This window comes from Parus major, chromosome 28 (assembly GCF_001522545.3).
Source record: "Parus major isolate Abel chromosome 28, Parus_major1.1, whole genome shotgun sequence".
NCBI lineage: Eukaryota > Metazoa > Chordata > Aves > Passeriformes > Paridae > Parus > Parus major.
Window position 1 is genome coordinate 2963277 of NC_031797.1, and position 17256 is coordinate 2980532.

Sequence of the window (17256 nt, forward strand, 5' to 3'; positions counted from 1 at the left end):
CCCAGACAGGGGGTCAAGGGATTCCTCCTGGCCTCTGGATTCTGTGTTCCTAAAGGAAGAGGTGACTGGAGCTGAAGCCCCCACATTGCCCAGGTGTGGGAGGTACAGGGGCAGCTCCAGCCATGGGCTCTGCCTTGAGCCCTGGGAAGCACAAGCACCTCCTGGAGCCAGAGCAGCTTCCAGAGCAATTCCTGCCAAGTGAGAATAACTGGTGCAGCTGGTCTCCCTGCTCCCCTCCACCCCACATCATATATAATTGCCTATTTTAATTAATAAATTGGAGGCCACTCAAAGGAAAGCGGCGAGATTCCTTACAGACACTGCAGGGATTGTCTACCCGCCCCGAGCCAGTCGTGTCACGGCGGATTTGAATCGGTCTCCTTTGAATTTGCTCAGACAGATTGGGAGATTTACATCCCCCACCTCATCTCCTGGAGCCTCACACCTCCAGGCTGTGGGTCCGGATCCCATCTGGCAGTGATCCGGCAGCTCACGGTGACCTGGGAGCAGCGGCGCAGGCTGAGCCCCGTCCTCACCACCACCGGGCTGTGAGGGCTGAGGGACGCTGGTGGCAGGGGGACCCCAGCCCTACGTGGCTCTGATCCCTGACAGAAGGGCTGGTGGCATCTTGGTGGTCCTTTCCTTCTCCTGGGAGCAGCCAGAGCAGAGGGGCTCAGGGGAAGTTCATGGTCCCAGGGGGCTGCTTTTGGGCTCCACCAAAAATTTTCCTTTCTCTTTTTTTTTTTTTTCTTTTTGGATTCTTTCCCTTTTTTTATGCTTGGTTTAAACCATTGTTCTTCAAGGGAAATTTTAATATGAAAAACATGCTTTTCTAACAACTGCCAGCCTGGGCCAAGTAATGAAGCTCTTTGACTGACAGGGGCTGTGTGGCAGATGTGGGCTCCAGGGAGGATGTGACCTGTGGTGGCTCTGCTCTTCAGTGACCCATGGGATGGGGATTCTCCAGGGCCACCAGGCTGGCGAGGCCGGGATGCTGGGATTGTAGTGCCAATGGCATCCATGCCCTCCCTGTGGCTGGTATGGGAGCAGGGCAGCCACCAGCCCATCCGTCCCACCCCAATAAGCAGCACCTTGCTCTGGGAGCAAAGATCAGCAGAGCAGCCGCTGCCCTTCCCGGTGCAGCTCTGCTTCCTTCCGCAGTGCCTCTCCCGAGTCTCACCAAGGAGCCAGGAGACTTTAATGACCCGGGAGGTTTTCCCAACTCCCTGCTCTGCTGGACCCAGTTCAGCCCCACATGGTTGCCCGACGTTCCACGGTGCTGCCAGCTCTCCCCTCGAGGCTCGCTTTGCTCCTGCCCTTCACCGCGGCGGAGGCAGCGTTTGCGCTGGGAGCTCGCACGGCCGCCGGCGCTGACTCACAGCTTGTTTACACTCACACTCACATTCACACTCACACACACACAGAGCCTGTGTCACGCGTGGCTGAGCCCCGCCAGGCCAACCCCACCAGGCTCAGCCGTGTGGGCAACGGGATTGTTCCGTAAGGAGCTCGCTAAGACGGCTGGAAATCGGCGCACGTGGACAGGAGAGGTGGAATTGGAGCCATGAGACACGTGGTGGCTTCTCTGGGATGGGATGGGATAGGATGGGATAGGATGACTCTGGCTCTGGCTGCTGCTTTCCCATGTCCCAGCCTTCCCAGTCCCCGCTCCATGTTGCTTGCACCTCCTGGCTCCAAGCACCGGCATTCCCCCAGCATGGACAGAGCCCAGAGCATCTCCCATCAGTTCAAGGCAGACCTGGCGGCACTGAGACCAAAGATTCAAAAAGAAGAGACGTTGGGCAAGTGTGGCTCTTGCTGGGGGCACCCAAAACACTGGAGAGGAGGAGGACATTTCTGAGAAGGGGAGAGGGAGTGAATCCTGCTCAGGGTGATGCTTGCTGGGTTGCTGGAGCCTGCAGGGTGCTGAGGATGCTGGTGCCAGCAGCAAGGAGGGGGTCTGGGTCTGGCCATCAGCAAGAGGGATCAGAATTTGATCAAGAATCAAACAGAATGGGTGATCAGATTTGGAGGGGTAGGTCTTGGGAATGTATGTCAGCTTCCCAGCCCTCCCTGCATGCTGGCGCTCCCGCCCTGCCTTCCTTCATCCACAGAAGTGGAAGTGTCCCAGGAACATGAAACGATTACTTGGCGAGGAGAATCCAGCTCAGCACTTCTTGGCATTTGTTCACGGCTTTTCATCTTCAAAGCTCCTTGCAAACATTAGCAAACTAATCCCTGCAACCTTCCTGGGAGATAATGCTCCTCTGCTTGATCCTGCGCTATCTCGCCTCAGCAGATGGGGAAACTGAGGCACGGAGCGGTGACGCTGCCGCCCCAGGGCGCGGGGCGAAGCTCCGTGTCAGCGCTGGGGGTGGAGTGCGCCCATCAAGGTGCCGTCCTGACACTCTCTCCCCAAACAAGCACTGAGTCAATTCACTGGGCCGGAGCCGTGAGGATACGGGAGAAAATCCCGCCCCAGGGTGAAGGCTGCCGGCAGTGGCTGCGGGGCCGTGCCCTCGGCTCACACCTTGCTCTGGCCACTCGCCACGTGCTCCAAGGGATGTGACCGAGGCTCCATCCCGTCCCCCTTCTCTGGGTGCACACTGAGCTCTAGCGCTGGCCCTGCTGTGCTGAGCCTGTCCCTGAGGGTTCCTGCAATCCCACGGGCTCACGGATAAACCTGAGCTGGGGCTGTGGAGCCCCCACCAGCAGCCCCTCTCCCCACTGCGGTGTTTGGCAGCATCTCTGCTTGCATGAGAGAAACTGGGGCATCCCACTGCGGTGAGGAGAGGAACGGGGCCAGGATCACCTCGTTCCGACAGGGAAATGCCAACATCCAGGGCCCCGGCCAACACCTGCCCACAGATCCACGCCGGCGGTATGAAACCTCTGCCCTGACCCTGGGCTCTTCTTCTCAATAGAACGTCTTGTTGCAAATTGCAGCTCTAATTGGTTTAGCAGAGTTTAATTAGCCTGAACTGATGAGAGAGGCGAGATTCCCTCCTTAAAGGAGCCCAGCAGCAGCATGCAGAAGCTGGGGTTTGGAGGGAGAACGGTTGGGTCTGAACCTTGTCCCGAAATCCTGCTGCAGCCTTGACCCAGCGTGGCACCAGTGCCCAGAGGAAAGGTCAGATGTGAAGCCACCATTCACTGTGCTCCAAAGGGCTCCTTTGTCCCCACTCCAGCGCCTCCCACCACTCCCAGCCCTGGCCCAGGGGTTCCTCTGTCTCCCTTTGGGTGCCGCAGGGCAGCTTTCCCGCAGGCCAGCTCCTCGCCCCACTCACTCCGTGGGTGCTGCTGGGGCTCAGTCACGCCCTGGGGTGTCTGGGGTTCAGGGAGGCAGCATCACCCTGTGCGTGGGACTGGCCAGTGGAATTTTGCTCCAAGCTTTGCTCGAGAACCAGCCTTGGGCCTCGCCTGCGGTATCACCACAGGCAAGTTGCTTTAGCCACAGCCAAGACAGGGGCAAGCAGAGCCCTCAGCATGGTTTTCCTGGGGGCAGGGCAGCCTCATCAGGACTCTGAGCACCCTTTGGCTCAGGGACCTGGCCACCAGGCTCCTTCTGCCTGGCCGTCAGGAGCCTGGCTGCTCCCTTACAGATGCAGCAGCGCCTGCTGCTCCGAGCGAGGTCTGACCCCTTCCCTGCCAGAGACGGCGGTTGTGCAACCCCACTCGCAGCCAAGGAAAATCCCTTCCTGGCCTCTGCGAGCTCCTCTCGCATCCTGGAGCATGTGAGTGAGTGCATCACCACCCACTCGCTCACGGACATCCCGCTTGGAAGTTTGGCTCCCCGGCCCTCTGCCCTTACATGGGCAACTGCTCCGAGGCGGCCGAGCGAGCCTGGGTCACACCAGCCAGGACAGGGCCGGGAGCAGCGCCAGGGCCAGGAGCACACTGGGAGCCTGGTGGTGAGGGGCTGCTGGCTCTGTCCTTCCCCCCCAGGAGCCTCCACAGTCCCTGTCAGTGCTCCTGTCCCCACCTCACACTGTCTGGAGGTGCCAGGTGCTGCAGGGCTCCTGTAGCTGCGGATGGCACCGATGCCACCTGGGCTACACCTGGCCCTCCCCATTCCCGACCCCTCCCTGGGGGTGCAAAGGGCTGTGAGTGGAGAAGGGAGGGAAGATTTCCCTTGTTGAGAGCCAGCCTGCTGGCTGGAGGGATGGAGGGAGGGATGGAGATGTGGCAGTGCCAGTGACGTTGTTCTCTGTTGGTGCTGGCACATGGCATTGCACCCGCTCCCCCTGTTGTGGGACCCAGGCTGTTCCATGTCCCACTGGACCAAAGCTGTGTCCAGCCCCATCCCACGCCAAACCAAGCTGCTCGTGCTGTGCTGGCACCACTCAGAGCCAGGAGGCTGCTGCTGGGCCGGAGGGGTGGTGCAGGGTCCCGTGGGCCTTGTGGCCGGGGCCCCTCTCTGAAAGAGCCCGGCTCAGCCCTGCCGAAAACATGACCTCAGCTGGGGCCAGTGCACGGGGTGAAATGTTCCTCAGCTGTGCAGCCAGGAGCTGGACAAGGCGCTTGGGGCTGGAGAGGGCCATGGGATGTGGCAGAGAGTCCTGTGTCACCGGCACTCTGCCTGGGGAGCGGGGTGATGGTCCCAGGTGCATCCTGACCCCCCTTCACACCGGTGGGTGATCTCCTTGTGGTGGCACCAAGCAAGGAGCAAGGCCAACCCTGACCTGCCTTGCCCTGAGTTCTCTGCTGCTCTCCCATGTCCTGTAGGAGCCCCACAAAGCCTGGGAGGCCCTGAAAGCCTGGCAGCACTGGCCCAGCTGTAGCTCCCCAGCCCAGGGGAACTGTTCAGGAGCCAGAGGAAGCAGTCCTCGTGGTGACAGGGACATCTGTGGAGGACAGGGGCAGCACACGCCACAGGGGTACAGCCCCATAGCTCTTCACCTTCCTCTCCTTGCCTGGCAAGGCTCAGGGTGGTGCCTCAGTTTCCCTCTGTGTGTTGGGGGTGATGTTGGGTACCAGCCGAGCTGTGGGAGTGTTTGGGGAGCAGAGATGAAAGGAGCCACAGAAGAGACAGCCCACACCGTGCCCCTGCTGCCAGCCGGGGCTGCTTTGGGAGGAGGCAGGTTCGGGTTCATGCGAGGATGGGTGGGGAAGGCACAGCCGTGCGGGCAGCACAGGGCCGGCCAGGGCAGCGCTCTGGGGTCCCCCACGCCTCGGGGTCTGCCCAGACACTGCTCTGCTCCGCCCCACCCCGACCACAGAAGGCACCCCCAAACCTTCCCCGACCCATCTCAGTGTCGGGGTGTCGGTCCCCGCCCCCTCCGGGGGTCGCACGGACACGACCCCCCCGCCCGCCCGCTCGGTGACGATCGGACCCTCATTGCCTCCCGCCTCCCCCCCGCGCTCATCCCCCTCGCTGCCCCCCGACTCCACCGCCGCTGCCCCCGCCCCGGCCCCCCCGCGCCGCCCCGCCCGGTGATTCACGCCGCCCCGCCGCTTTATAGCTCCGCCGGCCTCGCCGCCGCCTCACAGCAACAGGTCACCGGAGCGCCCCGGCCCGTCCCGGCCCGTCCCCGCCCGGCCCGGCCATGCCGCTGCGGCTGCTGCTCTGCCTGCTGGCGCTCTGCAGCCCCGCCGCCGCGCACGGTAAGAGCCACGGGGGTCCCGGTCCCGGCGGGGGTCCCGGCGCAGTCCGTCCGCCCGCTCCGCCCCGGCCGCCGGTAACGCCGCTCCCGCCGGCAGGTGCTCGGGGCGGGGGCGGCCCGGCCCGGGGTCTCGGCGCCGTTATCGGCCGGTAGCCCCGGACACCGCTGTCCCGTCCCGCCGGGCGGATGCCGGGCTCTCGGCGGCGCAAAGACGCTTTACCGGGCGGAGCGGCGGCTGCCGGCCGCTCGGCGGTGTCGCTCGGGTGTCCCGGTCCCCGCCGTCCCTCCGTCGGGCGGGTCCCGTGGCTACGACCGCCCGGGTCCCGCCCGGCTCCGCTGCCGCGTCCCGAATCGCGGCGGTGCCGCTGCCCGGCCCCGGCATCCCGCAGCCGGTGTGTCCCGGGGGATCCCTGTCCCCGGGCTGAGAGCGGCAGAGTCGGCTCGGGGCTGCGTGTCCCCGGTGGGACGGGCCGGGAGCGGGGCCGGTCCATGACCAGGGTGTGGAATTCGGAGCTTGGACCCTCCCGGTTCCGCTGCCGGTGCTAGCGGCATTCGCTGTGCCTGGGCGGCGTCGGGACACTGGGAGAGGCCGTCCCGAGACCCCGGAGCGGGGCTCTATCAGCCCTTCCCAGCGTCTCGGAGCCGTGCGGTGCCGCCTCTCCCGCAGCGGCGCGGGAGTTTCCACCTTCCCCTCGCACGATGCTGAACGTTCCGTGGGGAGTGGGGGCCGCGCGGTGTTGTAACGGGAAATTAAAGCTTGGAGGAGCAATTGGACAAATCCGTGGAGAATAAGCCCCGATGGCAGCCGCGCGCTGGAGCGGCTGGTGCTGCCCGAGGTGTCCGGGCACCGGTTCCCGCAGCCCCAAGGTTTTCTCCATCCACGGCTGCCCCGCGGATGCAGCCGGGCTGGGAGCCCCAAGTGCTTGTGACCGAACCAGAATCGTGTGCGTGGGGAAAGAGGGGGGTACAGGGGGTCTAGGGCTGGGGCGGGCTCCGCTTTGGAGCAGGGTGAATCCTGCTTAGGAGAGGAGCGACTCCCGCCTGGCAGCGCAAGACCCGTCCCTGCCCCCATCCCTCCCTTCCATCTTTCGCCGTTTAGCAAACCTCAAGCACAGCTAATGAGAGCACGAACCCAAATAAGCGTCACAAGAGGCTGGTTTTCAGAGGCGGAAATTGCAAAGAAATCACTCACAAAAAAAAAAAAAAAAAGGAAAAAAAATTCATCTAACTGATTTGCTGGTGGGTCATGGAACAAACAGGCTTTTGAGTCAGAGGGATCCGGTGCCACGGGTCTGGCCCAGACCCAAGGGCTGGGGCAAGTGCCCTGTGCTCCAGCCGCTGGCTCAGATGCTCCTTGCAGAGGCTGTGGGTGTCAGGCTCTCACGTCAGGGAACAGTTCCATCCCTCTGTGGGGCCACTGGAACATGCCAGGAGATCCAGCCCTCACAGCAGCCCCCCACTGGCCCCACTCTGTCTGCTGCCCTGGGCTGGGACCCCCTCTCTGTGGGCCCAGGCAGGAATTGGGTAGAGATGCAAGGAGGGAGGGTAGGACAAGGGAGAGGCAAGCTACAAGCCCAGATCCTGGCTGGCACCCTGGGCATCTCCCAGAGCATCACGAGGAGCACTGTGATAACTGGTCCATCCCTGTGGTCCAAGTGCCGGATTTGGAGCCTGTTGGCAGCAGCATTGGGGTGGCTGTAGGGACGCTGAGCTGCCATGCCAGGGACCCTTGGGGATGCCTGCTCTGGGACAGCTCTTGTGCCACAGGAGCCAGCACAGAGCACCTCTAGGTTCCCCAACTTGTCCCAGGTACTGGAGTGGTCCCTGTGTCTCTGCCTCAAGGTGGTCCAGCCACAGCCAGGATCTTGCTGCCCTTCACAGTGGTCCTGGCACAGCAGGGATCCCTCACCCTCTGCCCTCTCCACAGGTGGAATCTGCTGGCTGCAACAGGGGAAGGAGGCCAAGTGCACCATGATCCTGAAGACAGGCGTGACGTGGGAGGAATGCTGTGCCAACGGCAACGTGGATGTGGCCTGGTCTAACTACACCTACCCAGGCAACAAGATCAGCCTGCTGGGCTTCCTGGGGCTGGTGACCTGCCACCCTTGCAAAGGTGAGGAGGTTGGGGGGTGAGAGGCTGCTGTGGGGCTGAGCTCTGCCCATGGGGAATGTGTGGAGCCCTGGGGGCAATACTCGGAGTTTGTAGCTCTGGGTGATGCAGCAGCACAGAGCTGGGCTGCCCTTCACCAGACAGGGCTCTCCTTGGTGATCTGGGACAGCACAGGGACCCCAGGGACTGCTGACCCCCTGCTCCTGCTGCTGCAGCTCCTGGATGCTGCTGTGGATCAGGGCTGGCGGGACAGCCTGTGTCCCCCGGCTGCTCTCGTTTTGAGTGTATTTTAGTTGCTGTCCCAGTGGAGAGGGATGCATGACCCAGGTCTTGGCTGGGCAGCCAAGTGCAGGGAGAGGATCTGGGGCTGGCTGTTCCCAAGCTAACCCCTCTGCGCTGGGGCCTCCCTCCCCTGCCCTCACCACGGCTGCTCAGAAGGAAACTTCGTCAGGTTTTTCTAAGGAAAAAAGATCTATTTCTTCCCCTCTGTTGCCCCTCGCTCCTCCCAGCGCGTGTGTGAAATGGCTTTATGTAACGGGCAGTTCCAGAAGTGGAAACTCTCCAGCTGTGAGTTCCAGCCCCGCCAGATGTTTTGGCGTGTGCCGGAGCTGCGGATCCTCCAGCACTTGCGTGGCTGTGTGAGAACACGCTCAAGGACCTGCCGCCCGCAGGAGGCAGGAGCAGGGCTTTGGAAGGTCATGTTGTTATTTGCTTAAAGGGTTTTTAACAAAACCACTTCCCCCAGCACCCTGCACCCCTCAGCACCGCCACAATGGCAGCTCCTCAGGGCTGTCCTGCTGTAGCTTGGGGCCACACACTGTGCCAACCAAAAGCTGAGTGAGATCCTGGGCTTGGCCCCCATCCCTGCTTGGAAGGAGCTGGGAGCACTGGGACCCTCTCCAGGGGCTCCCCTGTGCTGGAGGCAAAGTGCAGTGGGGACGGGCAGCCCTCAACCAGGAGTCTGCACTCACCTCACTTGTCTCTGTCGGGAGGATGGGGGAGGCAGTGGGGGCTGCAGTGGCCACAGACCGTGGTGGGGGCTGTGGTTCCTGGGGTTTATTCGTGTCTGGCAGCAGGATCTTTGAGGAAACCGCTGGAGAGTCTGGCCAGCACATGCACCACAGCCCCGCACCCTCAGCCAGCCCCTGCCTGTCCCATCCAGATGGAGCTGGTGCTGCTCCTCACCAGGCTCCAGAGGCCTTGGAAGAGGGCGGATAAGAGGAGCTGTGCTCCCACTCCCCGGGCTTGCGAGGCTGGGAGAGGTTACTCCAGGATAAAGTGGGCTGCAGCCCAGGGATGGTGCTGGCCTGACCCTGGGGGCTCTGCAAATGGGTCTCTGGGGGAAGGTGAAATTCCTGGCTCCAGCTGCTGGAGACACAGTGTCCCCCCCAAGGACCCAGTGCAGGGGGAAGCCAGGCTCCAACTATCCCCTGCTGAGATAGCCTGGATCACTGGACTCTGCTCTGCTGGCAGCATCTCAGAGTGGAGGGTGATGAGGGTCTTGTTTGCTCTGGCAGCCCCAGGACACAGAGCTGTCCCCTCTGTCCTGGGGTCCCCCAGTCTCAGCTTTTTCTTCCCTGTGACAGGCCCCAGCTATGGAAATCAGGGAGCAAAATGGGAAAGTGTTTCCTAGCAGGGAATTTCCCCCAGAGACAGCTGAGCCAAGCAGATAGGGAATTTCCCCTTCTTTCTTCTTCTCCTTCTTCTCCTTGTCCTCCTCTTTCTCTTTCTCCCCCTCCTCCTCCTCCTCCTCCTCCATGTCTTCTGAGGTGGCCCATCTCCCACAGGGAAATCCCCCTCTGTGTCTCACAGAGCTCCCAGCACACACCCTGTCTGCCGGGATCCTTCCTGTTGGGGGTGAATCCCCATCTTGGGAAGCCTTTTGGTCCTGCCCTGGCTTCCTCTTCGTGGGTGCTGCTGGGTCCCGGCAGTGCCCGTGTCCTGGGAGCTGTGGGGGTGTTTTTGGGGTGAGGGATGTGTGTGCTTTAGGAGGCAAAGGGGAGTCCAGCTGCCCCAGCCAGAGCCCCCCAACCCTGCTGCTGACCCCTTTGCCTGTCCGTGCAGAGGCATCAGTGTCTGGGTCTCTGGACTCCAGGACGGGCCCCTGCTTGGAGCTGGTGGCCCCTCTCCATCCCCGCCGGCGTGGGCACGGTCCTGGGGCACTGGCAGGACCCCCTGAACCTGGCCCCCGCGCTGGCCGGGAGGTGACCCAGGGGGACAAAGCATCTGCCTGTCTGGGGACCGGCGCTGGCTGCTGCCTCCCGCTCTTGTGTTCCAGTCACGGAGCGAGACAGGGCCGGGCATTGTCTGCTGGGAGCGGCATTCCCGATCGCCCGGACAACTCGCGAAGCCCGTCTCCTTCTGGAGGAACTGGGGCCTTGTAGAGATAGATTTTTCCATTGCACAAGAAAAAGAAATGTCTCCTTCCAAAGAATAAATAGATGGGAAGGAGTGAGCTGGTGCTGAGCGGAGCCGGGGCTCCGGCTGGGGTGAGCACTGGAGGATTGTGCGGAGTCGCAGCCAACGACCTGCTCCTTGGCGGAGCTGAGCAGATCCAGATGCTGCTGGGACAGCTCGGCGTCAGCACGCGTGCTGTGACCCGGGAGGCGTTTGGGACCTGTCCCTGTCCCACTCGGTGTCACACTGTGGGGCCAGGCAGGACAAACCCTGCCCTGGTGGGTGACAGCCGTGTCCTCACGTGCCGCTGCCCTGTGTCCCCAGAGAGCTGCGAGGGGGTGGTGTGCGGCCCCGACAAGGTGTGCAAGATGAAGCACGGCCGTCCCCAGTGTGCCTGTGCCCCCGACTGCTCCAGCCTGCCCCGCAAGCTGCAGGTCTGCGGCTCCGATGGCTACACCTACCGGGACGAGTGTGACCTGCTGACGGCCAAGTGCAGAGACCACCCCGACCTCGAAGTGATGTACCAGGGCAAATGCAAAAGTAGGTGCAGTCCTGCCCCACTGCATCCCATCCCCATCCTGTCCCTGTCCTGACCCTGTTCCCTGTGGTACAAGGAGGGAAGGTCTGTCCCGGTACAGGGCCCTGCAGGACATGGGGCTCACTGCCCCTTGAGGGAACGTTGCAGCTTGTTGGTGCAATGGGGTTTGGCCTTGCTGCAGGCTGAGCAGTAACAGTCCCTAAAATGTCATTTACAAACGTCAAGCCCCTTTTTTTCCTCTTTTGTAAAGAGTGCAGCGATCCTCCCAGCCTTGCCAAGAGCTGTCAGAAGGATTATGGTTATTTTTCCAGCCCTCCTTTCTGGAAGGCTTTGCCTGTCGAGCTCTGGGCTGCGCAGGGAAACGTGGGGCAAGAAATGGGAGTTGGGAGCTGCAGATGCCAAATCTTCCAATCCATCAGGGAAAGAGAGGAGGGTGGAGGGACGATGGGGGTGCATGAGCCTCCACCCACCCCAGCAGAGCCCTGAGCAGGGCCTGATCCTGCTGCGCAGGCTCCCTCCACCCCCGTGCGCCCTCGTTCCAGCGCTGGGTCTGCTCCAGGGTGACCCTGCCCTTCCCTCTCGCCGGGGCCAGCACGGCAGCTGCCAGCCTGGCCGCAGTGGCTGCTGCTTCCCTGCCAAGGCACCTGCGTGCGGCCGCGGTCCCAGCCGGGTCCCGCTGCGCCGAGCGGGCTCAGCCCTGCGCTCCACCGCTGCAGCTGGACCTCGGCTCCTCCCGCGTGGCAAAGCTCTGGCCAGGCCCGAGCCTGGGGACTCAAGGTCATGAGCTCCCTTGTGCTCAGGATGCCGGCCCCTGCCAGCTCCTGCCCTTGGGAACATCACTGATGAGGCAGATCAGGACCCTCCGGCCTCTGGCTCTGCTCTGTTCCCTGGTAGCAAAAGGAGGGAGGGGGCTGCGTTTCCCTGGGATGGTGCCCAAAGCCTGCCTGGGGTGAAGTAGCTGTGGGAAGGGGTCCCTGGGGTCATTCCAACCCTGTGCTTCCCTGCAGAGTCCTGCTCCAGCGTGGTGTGCCCTGGCACCCACACCTGCGTGGTGGACCAGACAGGCAGCGCCCACTGCGTGATGTGCCGGACGGCCCCTTGCCCTGAGCCCACCAGCCTGGACCACGCTCTCTGTGGCAACAACAACGTCACCTACCCCTCGGCGTGCCACCTGCGGCGAGCCACCTGCCACCGCGGCCGCTCCATCGGCGTGCGCCACTACGGGAGCTGCTCAGGTGAGCGGGGCGGGGCAGGGGGCAGCGGGCACGGACCCCCAGCGCCTGCTCACCCCTCACACCCCCCTCACCACTTCTCTCTGCTTCCAGCTGCGGCCAAATTCTCCGCAGAGACGGACAGCGTGGAGGAGAACTATGTGTGAATCGTCCCTCGGCCGAGCCGGAGCTGGGAGACAGGGGCATTATGTGTATATTGTACAAACCATATACTTGATATTTATTAAGATAAAAAGATTCTTATTTATCCCTGTGTATGTTAAGCAGTCGCAGGGGGCTCGATTCCCATCCTGCCGGCCAGGGAGCAGGGAAGGGGGCTCATGGCTGGAGCAAGGCTGAGATGCCCTGGGATGCTCCGGTGCCCGCCTGGTGCCCAGCAGAGCGGCCCTTCCCTGCTGCCGGTGCGGTGTGGAGGGGTGTCCGTGGGCCCCCCCACGTGTCCTTGGCCGGCAGCCCTGGGCCTATTTATTTTTGGATTAATTCTCGGTACTCTGCTGACGTTTCTGGCCAGGACCTCAAGGTCTAGAGGGAATCTGCGCTTTTGCCTTCCCCGAGGGGCTCGGCCCCAGCTGCCAGTGGCAGGAAAGGCAGTGCACGCTGCATCCGATTGGAGAGAGATAGATATATATTTTTATATACATATATATAAAAAAATATATGTACGTTATTGTCTCCCTAAAGTTTCAGCATGTGTGTGTTCAAATGGATTTCAGTTTAGGTTCTCCTAGGCCCATTCAGACCAGGCTCCCACCATCTTTGGAGGCGATGCCGGTGCCTGGAGGGCTGGTGCAGTGGCAGCCCTGGCAGGGGAGCACAACCATCCCCCTACCCAGAGCCCATCGCCCTGGGCAGCTGCCCCCAGCCCTCCTAATGCCTGCCAGAACAGCTTTGGGCACAGCCCAGGCTCTGGGGGGAGCTGGCCCTGTCCCCCCTACCCCAGAACCCCTCACCGCGGCTGCGTAGCCCCGCACCCCCTGCTCTGCCCACACCTGTATTTATTTTTACTCCTTCTCTCATTTCTTCCGTTGTCACCTGTGTAAATACCAGCTCAGCTCTGACACCAAAAAGCTCTTGACTTTATATAAATATCATATATATATATTATATATAAAAAATACCTTATTTTCTATTTTTGTATGATTGGGTTCTGACCCCCGAGGTAGACGCTTTGGGAACATCCACATTCCCTATTCCATATTGTTGGGGCATTTTACGGCTGTGTTATGATTTGGATTACAATTAAAAACCAGAATAAACAGTGGTGCGTGTCCGGTTTTGTTGGCGGGTTCTGGGGTTGCAGGAAACGTTCTCCTTGGGGCTGTGCATCCACACCAGGGCTTTGGGATGTGGGGAGCCCCCCGCAGCCATGAGGAGCTGCATCCCATCTGCTCCAGCTCCATGCTGGGGTTTTGCAGCCCAGCCGAGGCTGCTCTGTGCGGTGGGAGGGAAGGGGAGAGCGGGGAAGAGCAACCCGCGACTCAGATAAATCTGTTCCCAATCTCGGGCCGTGCCATGAGGGTTTGGTATTTCACAAAACAATTCCTGCCGGTAATTGGGTCCCGATGTGGGATGTTTCCCGGGCAGCAGCCTGCGGCTTGGCGCACTGAGCTCCACGGGAACTGCTGCCGGATCCCCCTCGGCCGCATCCCCTGTGCCGGGGGGCCGGCATGGCACAGCCCCTGACCCCCGGCCAATCCCCCCAGAGCCGTGACCGGCCCGGGAGTGCATCACAGAGAACCACGGAACCATTTGGGCTGGAAAAGACATCTCAGATAACCCAGGGTGGCCATGGGGGGCTCTCCTACAGCCCCTTTCTGCTCGCCCAGTTCAGCAGCATCCCCCTGGGTGTGGGGATGGGTGTCCAGGAGTTCTCAAAACTCTGCCCATGCCTCTGTAGGTGCCACCACACGCGTGTGTGGCCTGGGTTCCTGCACGGCCGCCCGCAGCGCTTCCTGCCCAGGGCAGCTCCCGCTCCTGCCCCGCCGCAGGCTTCGGCCCCGGAGCGGCTGCCGGGTGGCTCCGTGCCGGGCCCGCGGGCACGGGCTGCGGCGGCAACGGCAGCTCCTGTGATGAGCGGGAGATTTCAGCTCCCAAAACACGGCTGTGAGTCAGGCGCCGCCTTCCCACCGGTTTTTGGGTGGTCTGGGACAAGCCGGGACAGGCGCCGGCTCTCCAGGCTCCCTGCCAGCGCGGATGCCCTGGGGCTGCCAGTCCCGTCCCGGCATTCCAGGGGGTCTCTGCCCCACGCTGTCACTGCCAGCACCCCACTGGGATTTGAGGCTTCTTTGCCTTCACAGCCTGGCAGCGGTCTGTCCTCTGCCGGATGTCCCCAAGGCCACCGATGCCCGCGGCTTGCATCTCCTGACCCCGTGCGAGGCCCTGCAGCAGCCGCGGCGTGCCAGCAATTTGCGAGATAAAACAAACAGCCAGGAGCAGGGAATGTCTGGGTCTGTCCCCGGAGACACCGGGCAGAGCCACACGTGTCTCAGCCGAGACCCAGCAGCAGCTCGGCACACGTCTGCCGGCCACTGCGGGCACCCGGCTCCCGCGGGGTGAGCGCCCGTCTGCGCGCCGGGGAGGCGGCTGAGGCTCCCGACGGGATCCCTGTGGGCTCCGCCAGCGCAGCTGCGAGCCCGCCTGCCCTCGGGGGGTGTCTGTGGTTCCCCTCTTTGGGGGGTCACGTCGCGCGGTGGGGAGGGCGCGGTGTGGGACGGGATGGAACAGGATGAGGCGGGATGGGATGAGACGGGGTGGGAGCCACACCCCGGCGGGAAGGCAGCTGGGGATGCTGGCAGCACCTGGATGGAGATTCTGGCTTCTCTGGGACGGGGCTTGCACTCCCCTCCCTCCTGCACCTCAGGACAAGTCAGGGGGACCAAAACACAGAGCGGGAGTGGTGGAATGGGGACTGACGGTTTATTGAGGAAGGTAAACGTTGCCGCTGCGAGAGGATGTACCAGGGGCTTCTGGTGTAGCCTTGGGGGTACATAACACCCCTTGCCAATGGGCAGAGAGGGGCTCCTGCCCGCACCTGGGTCGAGGAGCCCTGAGCATCAGCTCCCAGCCCCTCCAGAGCTGGAGGATGTGGAATTTCTGATCCTCTTCTCTCCTGTGAGACATCTCGGCCCCTCTTTCCACAGCCCGCCTGCCCCCAGGACTCCCAGCCACACTAGGGCTTCAGCCACCCCTTCCGATGGCGGAACCCTTGCACAATGTGATGAACCCAGTCAATGTAGTTGGAGATCTTGGTGTAGATATCAGGGAACCGGCGGTCCCCACATCTCTCCCCAGAGAAGGAGACAATGCCATAAACCTTGTCCTTGAAGACCAAGGGTCCCCCGGAGTCACCCTGCAAAATGAGGGGGTGGGAGGGAGACCTGAGGGTCTCCCAGTGGGGGGACAGTGTGTGGGGCACGGGGTGAGGGGTTCACTCACAGCACAGACACCCTGCAGGGTGGCATTGCGGCTGGCCCCGCACAGCATGTTGGCCGAGACCTTGCCCCTCCACAGCGTCCGGCAGAGGCTCCGCTTGACGATGGTGGTGTTGGTCTCCATCAGCTCAGTGGGCTCGTCTCCAAAGTTGGATGTGTCCCCCCAGCCCGCCACGTAGCAGACAGTGCCGGGCTTCAGGTCAATGTGTGGTGGGGGCAGGCGGATCCGCTTCACGTACTTGTTCAGCGTGGCTGACCTGTTGAGCTGGGTGGGCAGCGAGGGCTCGGGTGGCTTCGCTGCTGGGGCAGAGCCCCCCAGCTGCTCCTGCCTGGTTCTCCCTCACACGCCAGCTCACTGCTCCTGCTGACCCCCCCACCCCTGCCCCTCCTTCTTCAGAGGCTGAGCCCCTCCCTGACAGCCCCTCTGCACTGGTCCCAGTCTGCTGTAGAGACTGGCTGCCCGGGAGCCGCTGGCCCGGACAGGGTCGGTGTGTCCTCAGTGTCTCCATCACACCCCACGGCGCGATCCTGCTTCTCCGGAGAAGCACTGACATCTAGTGTCGGCTCGGCCCCTCGTGGGGCACCCTACCTCCTCCCGCTGCTCCGGGGCCGTGGGGCACCCCATCTCCCTCTCACACCCCAGGGCTGTGGGGTACCCCCCTGCCCGGCGCTGGGTGCCCGGTGCAGACTCACCTGGAGCAGGCGGATGTCGTTGTCCACGGCACGGGGGTTGTAGAGTGGGTGGGCGATGGACTCGGCCACGCTGAAGATCTGCTGGGACTCCTCGGGCTCCTGCAGCCGGTGGGCTCCCAGCACCACACGCACTGAGGGGCTGCGCCTGTGGCCAGGGTGGGGCTGAGAGGGCGCTGCTGTGGCCAGTGGCCATCGGGGAGAGGGGGATGGCCAGGGGGACTCAAGGGGGGCACAGGGAGAGAGGGGGCAGCTTAACCCCTTGGGATGGGGTCATTGCTTAGAAGGGTCCACACCATGTCCAGGCGGCACGTGTCCCACGTGGGGACAGGGCTCACCTGGGAATGAGGCAGTGGGCAGCTGTCATCACCCACTTGGGCCACACCAGGAAGCCCCCGCAGACGTGCTGCCCGTCCATCTGGATGGAGGCGATGAAGGGCCGGGAATGGGGTGCTGCCGCCTTTCCCCCGATGATCTGGCTCCCCTGGGCGCCTGGTGGGTGCAGGTGATCGTTGGCGCCCCGTGTGCCACAGGGGAGTCCAGGGTTCCTATCTCCCACCCTGGGGATCTGCCCTGGCACCCCAGTTCTCTCATTACCTGCCGGGGCCAGAGCTGGGAGCAGGATGGAGCCTCCCAGGCTGAGGATGAAGAGCCCAGCTGTGACCATGGTGGCACAGAGCGGGCCACTGCCACCACCGCTGGGGCTGCTCGGGGTCAGGGTGCTTAAATCCCGCCAGGGGCTGAGCCTTGGCATGGGGGCGGGTATTTCCCTCCTGCTTCCTCCTCTCCGGTGCTTTGTGCAATTCAGGGGTCCGGGGCCCTGGCAGGTCCGTGCAGCTTCCCCCGGAGTGGGAGATGGGGAGCAGAGCAGTTTCTCAGCCCTGACTCCTCTTGTGCCTTGAGCTAACTGGGATGAAACCCCGCTCCGCAGGGAGGTGGCAGCAGCGGGGCCCCAGGACACCTCTCACACTCCACAGTGTCGCCGGGGCTGCTGTGGGTGACACAGGGACTGTGCTGTGCTCCATCCATCCCAGACCACTGGGCCTCTTTCAGCCCCTCCAGAGCCCCAGTGGTCTGGGATGATGCTGTGGGCAGAGGGCCAGCTTCCTCCCTCTGTTCTGCACCAATCTGGAATGCAAAAGGGGGTGCAGGGGGTGGGGAGCATGAGGGTGGGGGCATCTGTTGACGCTCACTGCAGAGCCAGGCTTGTTTTGGGGCCAAGCGCAGAGCTCCTGCCCAGCAGCGGGCAGATTTC

General features: G+C 62.8%; 2 protein-coding genes across 2 annotated transcripts; one reads left to right on the top strand and one right to left on the bottom strand.

Moving 5' to 3' along the window:
* The first annotated feature begins 5491 nt into the window (after window positions 1-5491).
* FSTL3 (follistatin like 3) lies at window positions 5492-13141 on the top strand. The gene is made up of 5 exons (XM_015651581.2): window positions 5492-5604; window positions 7531-7716; window positions 10435-10650; window positions 11656-11883; window positions 11974-13141. Exons 1-5 carry the CDS (start codon window positions 5547-5549, stop codon window positions 12024-12026), a joined length of 741 nt encoding a protein of 246 aa, XP_015507067.1. The 5' UTR covers window positions 5492-5546; the 3' UTR covers window positions 12027-13141.
* A 1641-nt stretch (window positions 13142-14782) lies between these two features.
* Window positions 14783-16980, bottom strand: PRSS57 (serine protease 57). The gene is made up of 5 exons (XM_015651564.3): window positions 16599-16980; window positions 16340-16493; window positions 16005-16149; window positions 15316-15576; window positions 14783-15229 (listed from the first exon to the last, which is right to left on the bottom strand). Exons 1-5 carry the CDS (start codon window positions 16753-16755, stop codon window positions 15050-15052), a joined length of 897 nt encoding a protein of 298 aa, XP_015507050.1. The 5' UTR covers window positions 16756-16980; the 3' UTR covers window positions 14783-15049.
* Between the last annotated feature and the right edge of the window lie 276 nt (window positions 16981-17256).

Bases quoted from the DNA above. Each gene is read 5' to 3' on its own strand.
- FSTL3 (XM_015651581.2), top strand. From the start codon at position 5,547: ATGCCGCTGCGGCTGCTGCTCTGCCTGCTGGCGCTCTGCAGCCCCGCC. The intron at 5,605-7,530 runs GTAAGAGCCACG...CCCTCTCCACAG, and splicing joins CAGCCCCGCCGCCGCGCACG to GTGGAATCTGCTGGCTGCAA. The intron at 11,884-11,973 runs GTGAGCGGGGCG...CTCTGCTTCCAG, and splicing joins CCACTACGGGAGCTGCTCAG to CTGCGGCCAAATTCTCCGCA.
- PRSS57 (XM_015651564.3), bottom strand. From the start codon at position 16,755: ATGCCAAGGCTCAGCCCCTGGCGGGATTTAAGCACCCTGACCCCGAGC. The intron at 15,577-16,004 runs GTGAGTCTGCAC...CTGCCCACCCAG, and splicing joins ACGACATCCGCCTGCTCCAG to CTCAACAGGTCAGCCACGCT. The intron at 15,230-15,315 runs GTGAGTGAACCC...CTCATTTTGCAG, and splicing joins CCCTGCAGGGTGTCTGTGCT to GGTGACTCCGGGGGACCCTT.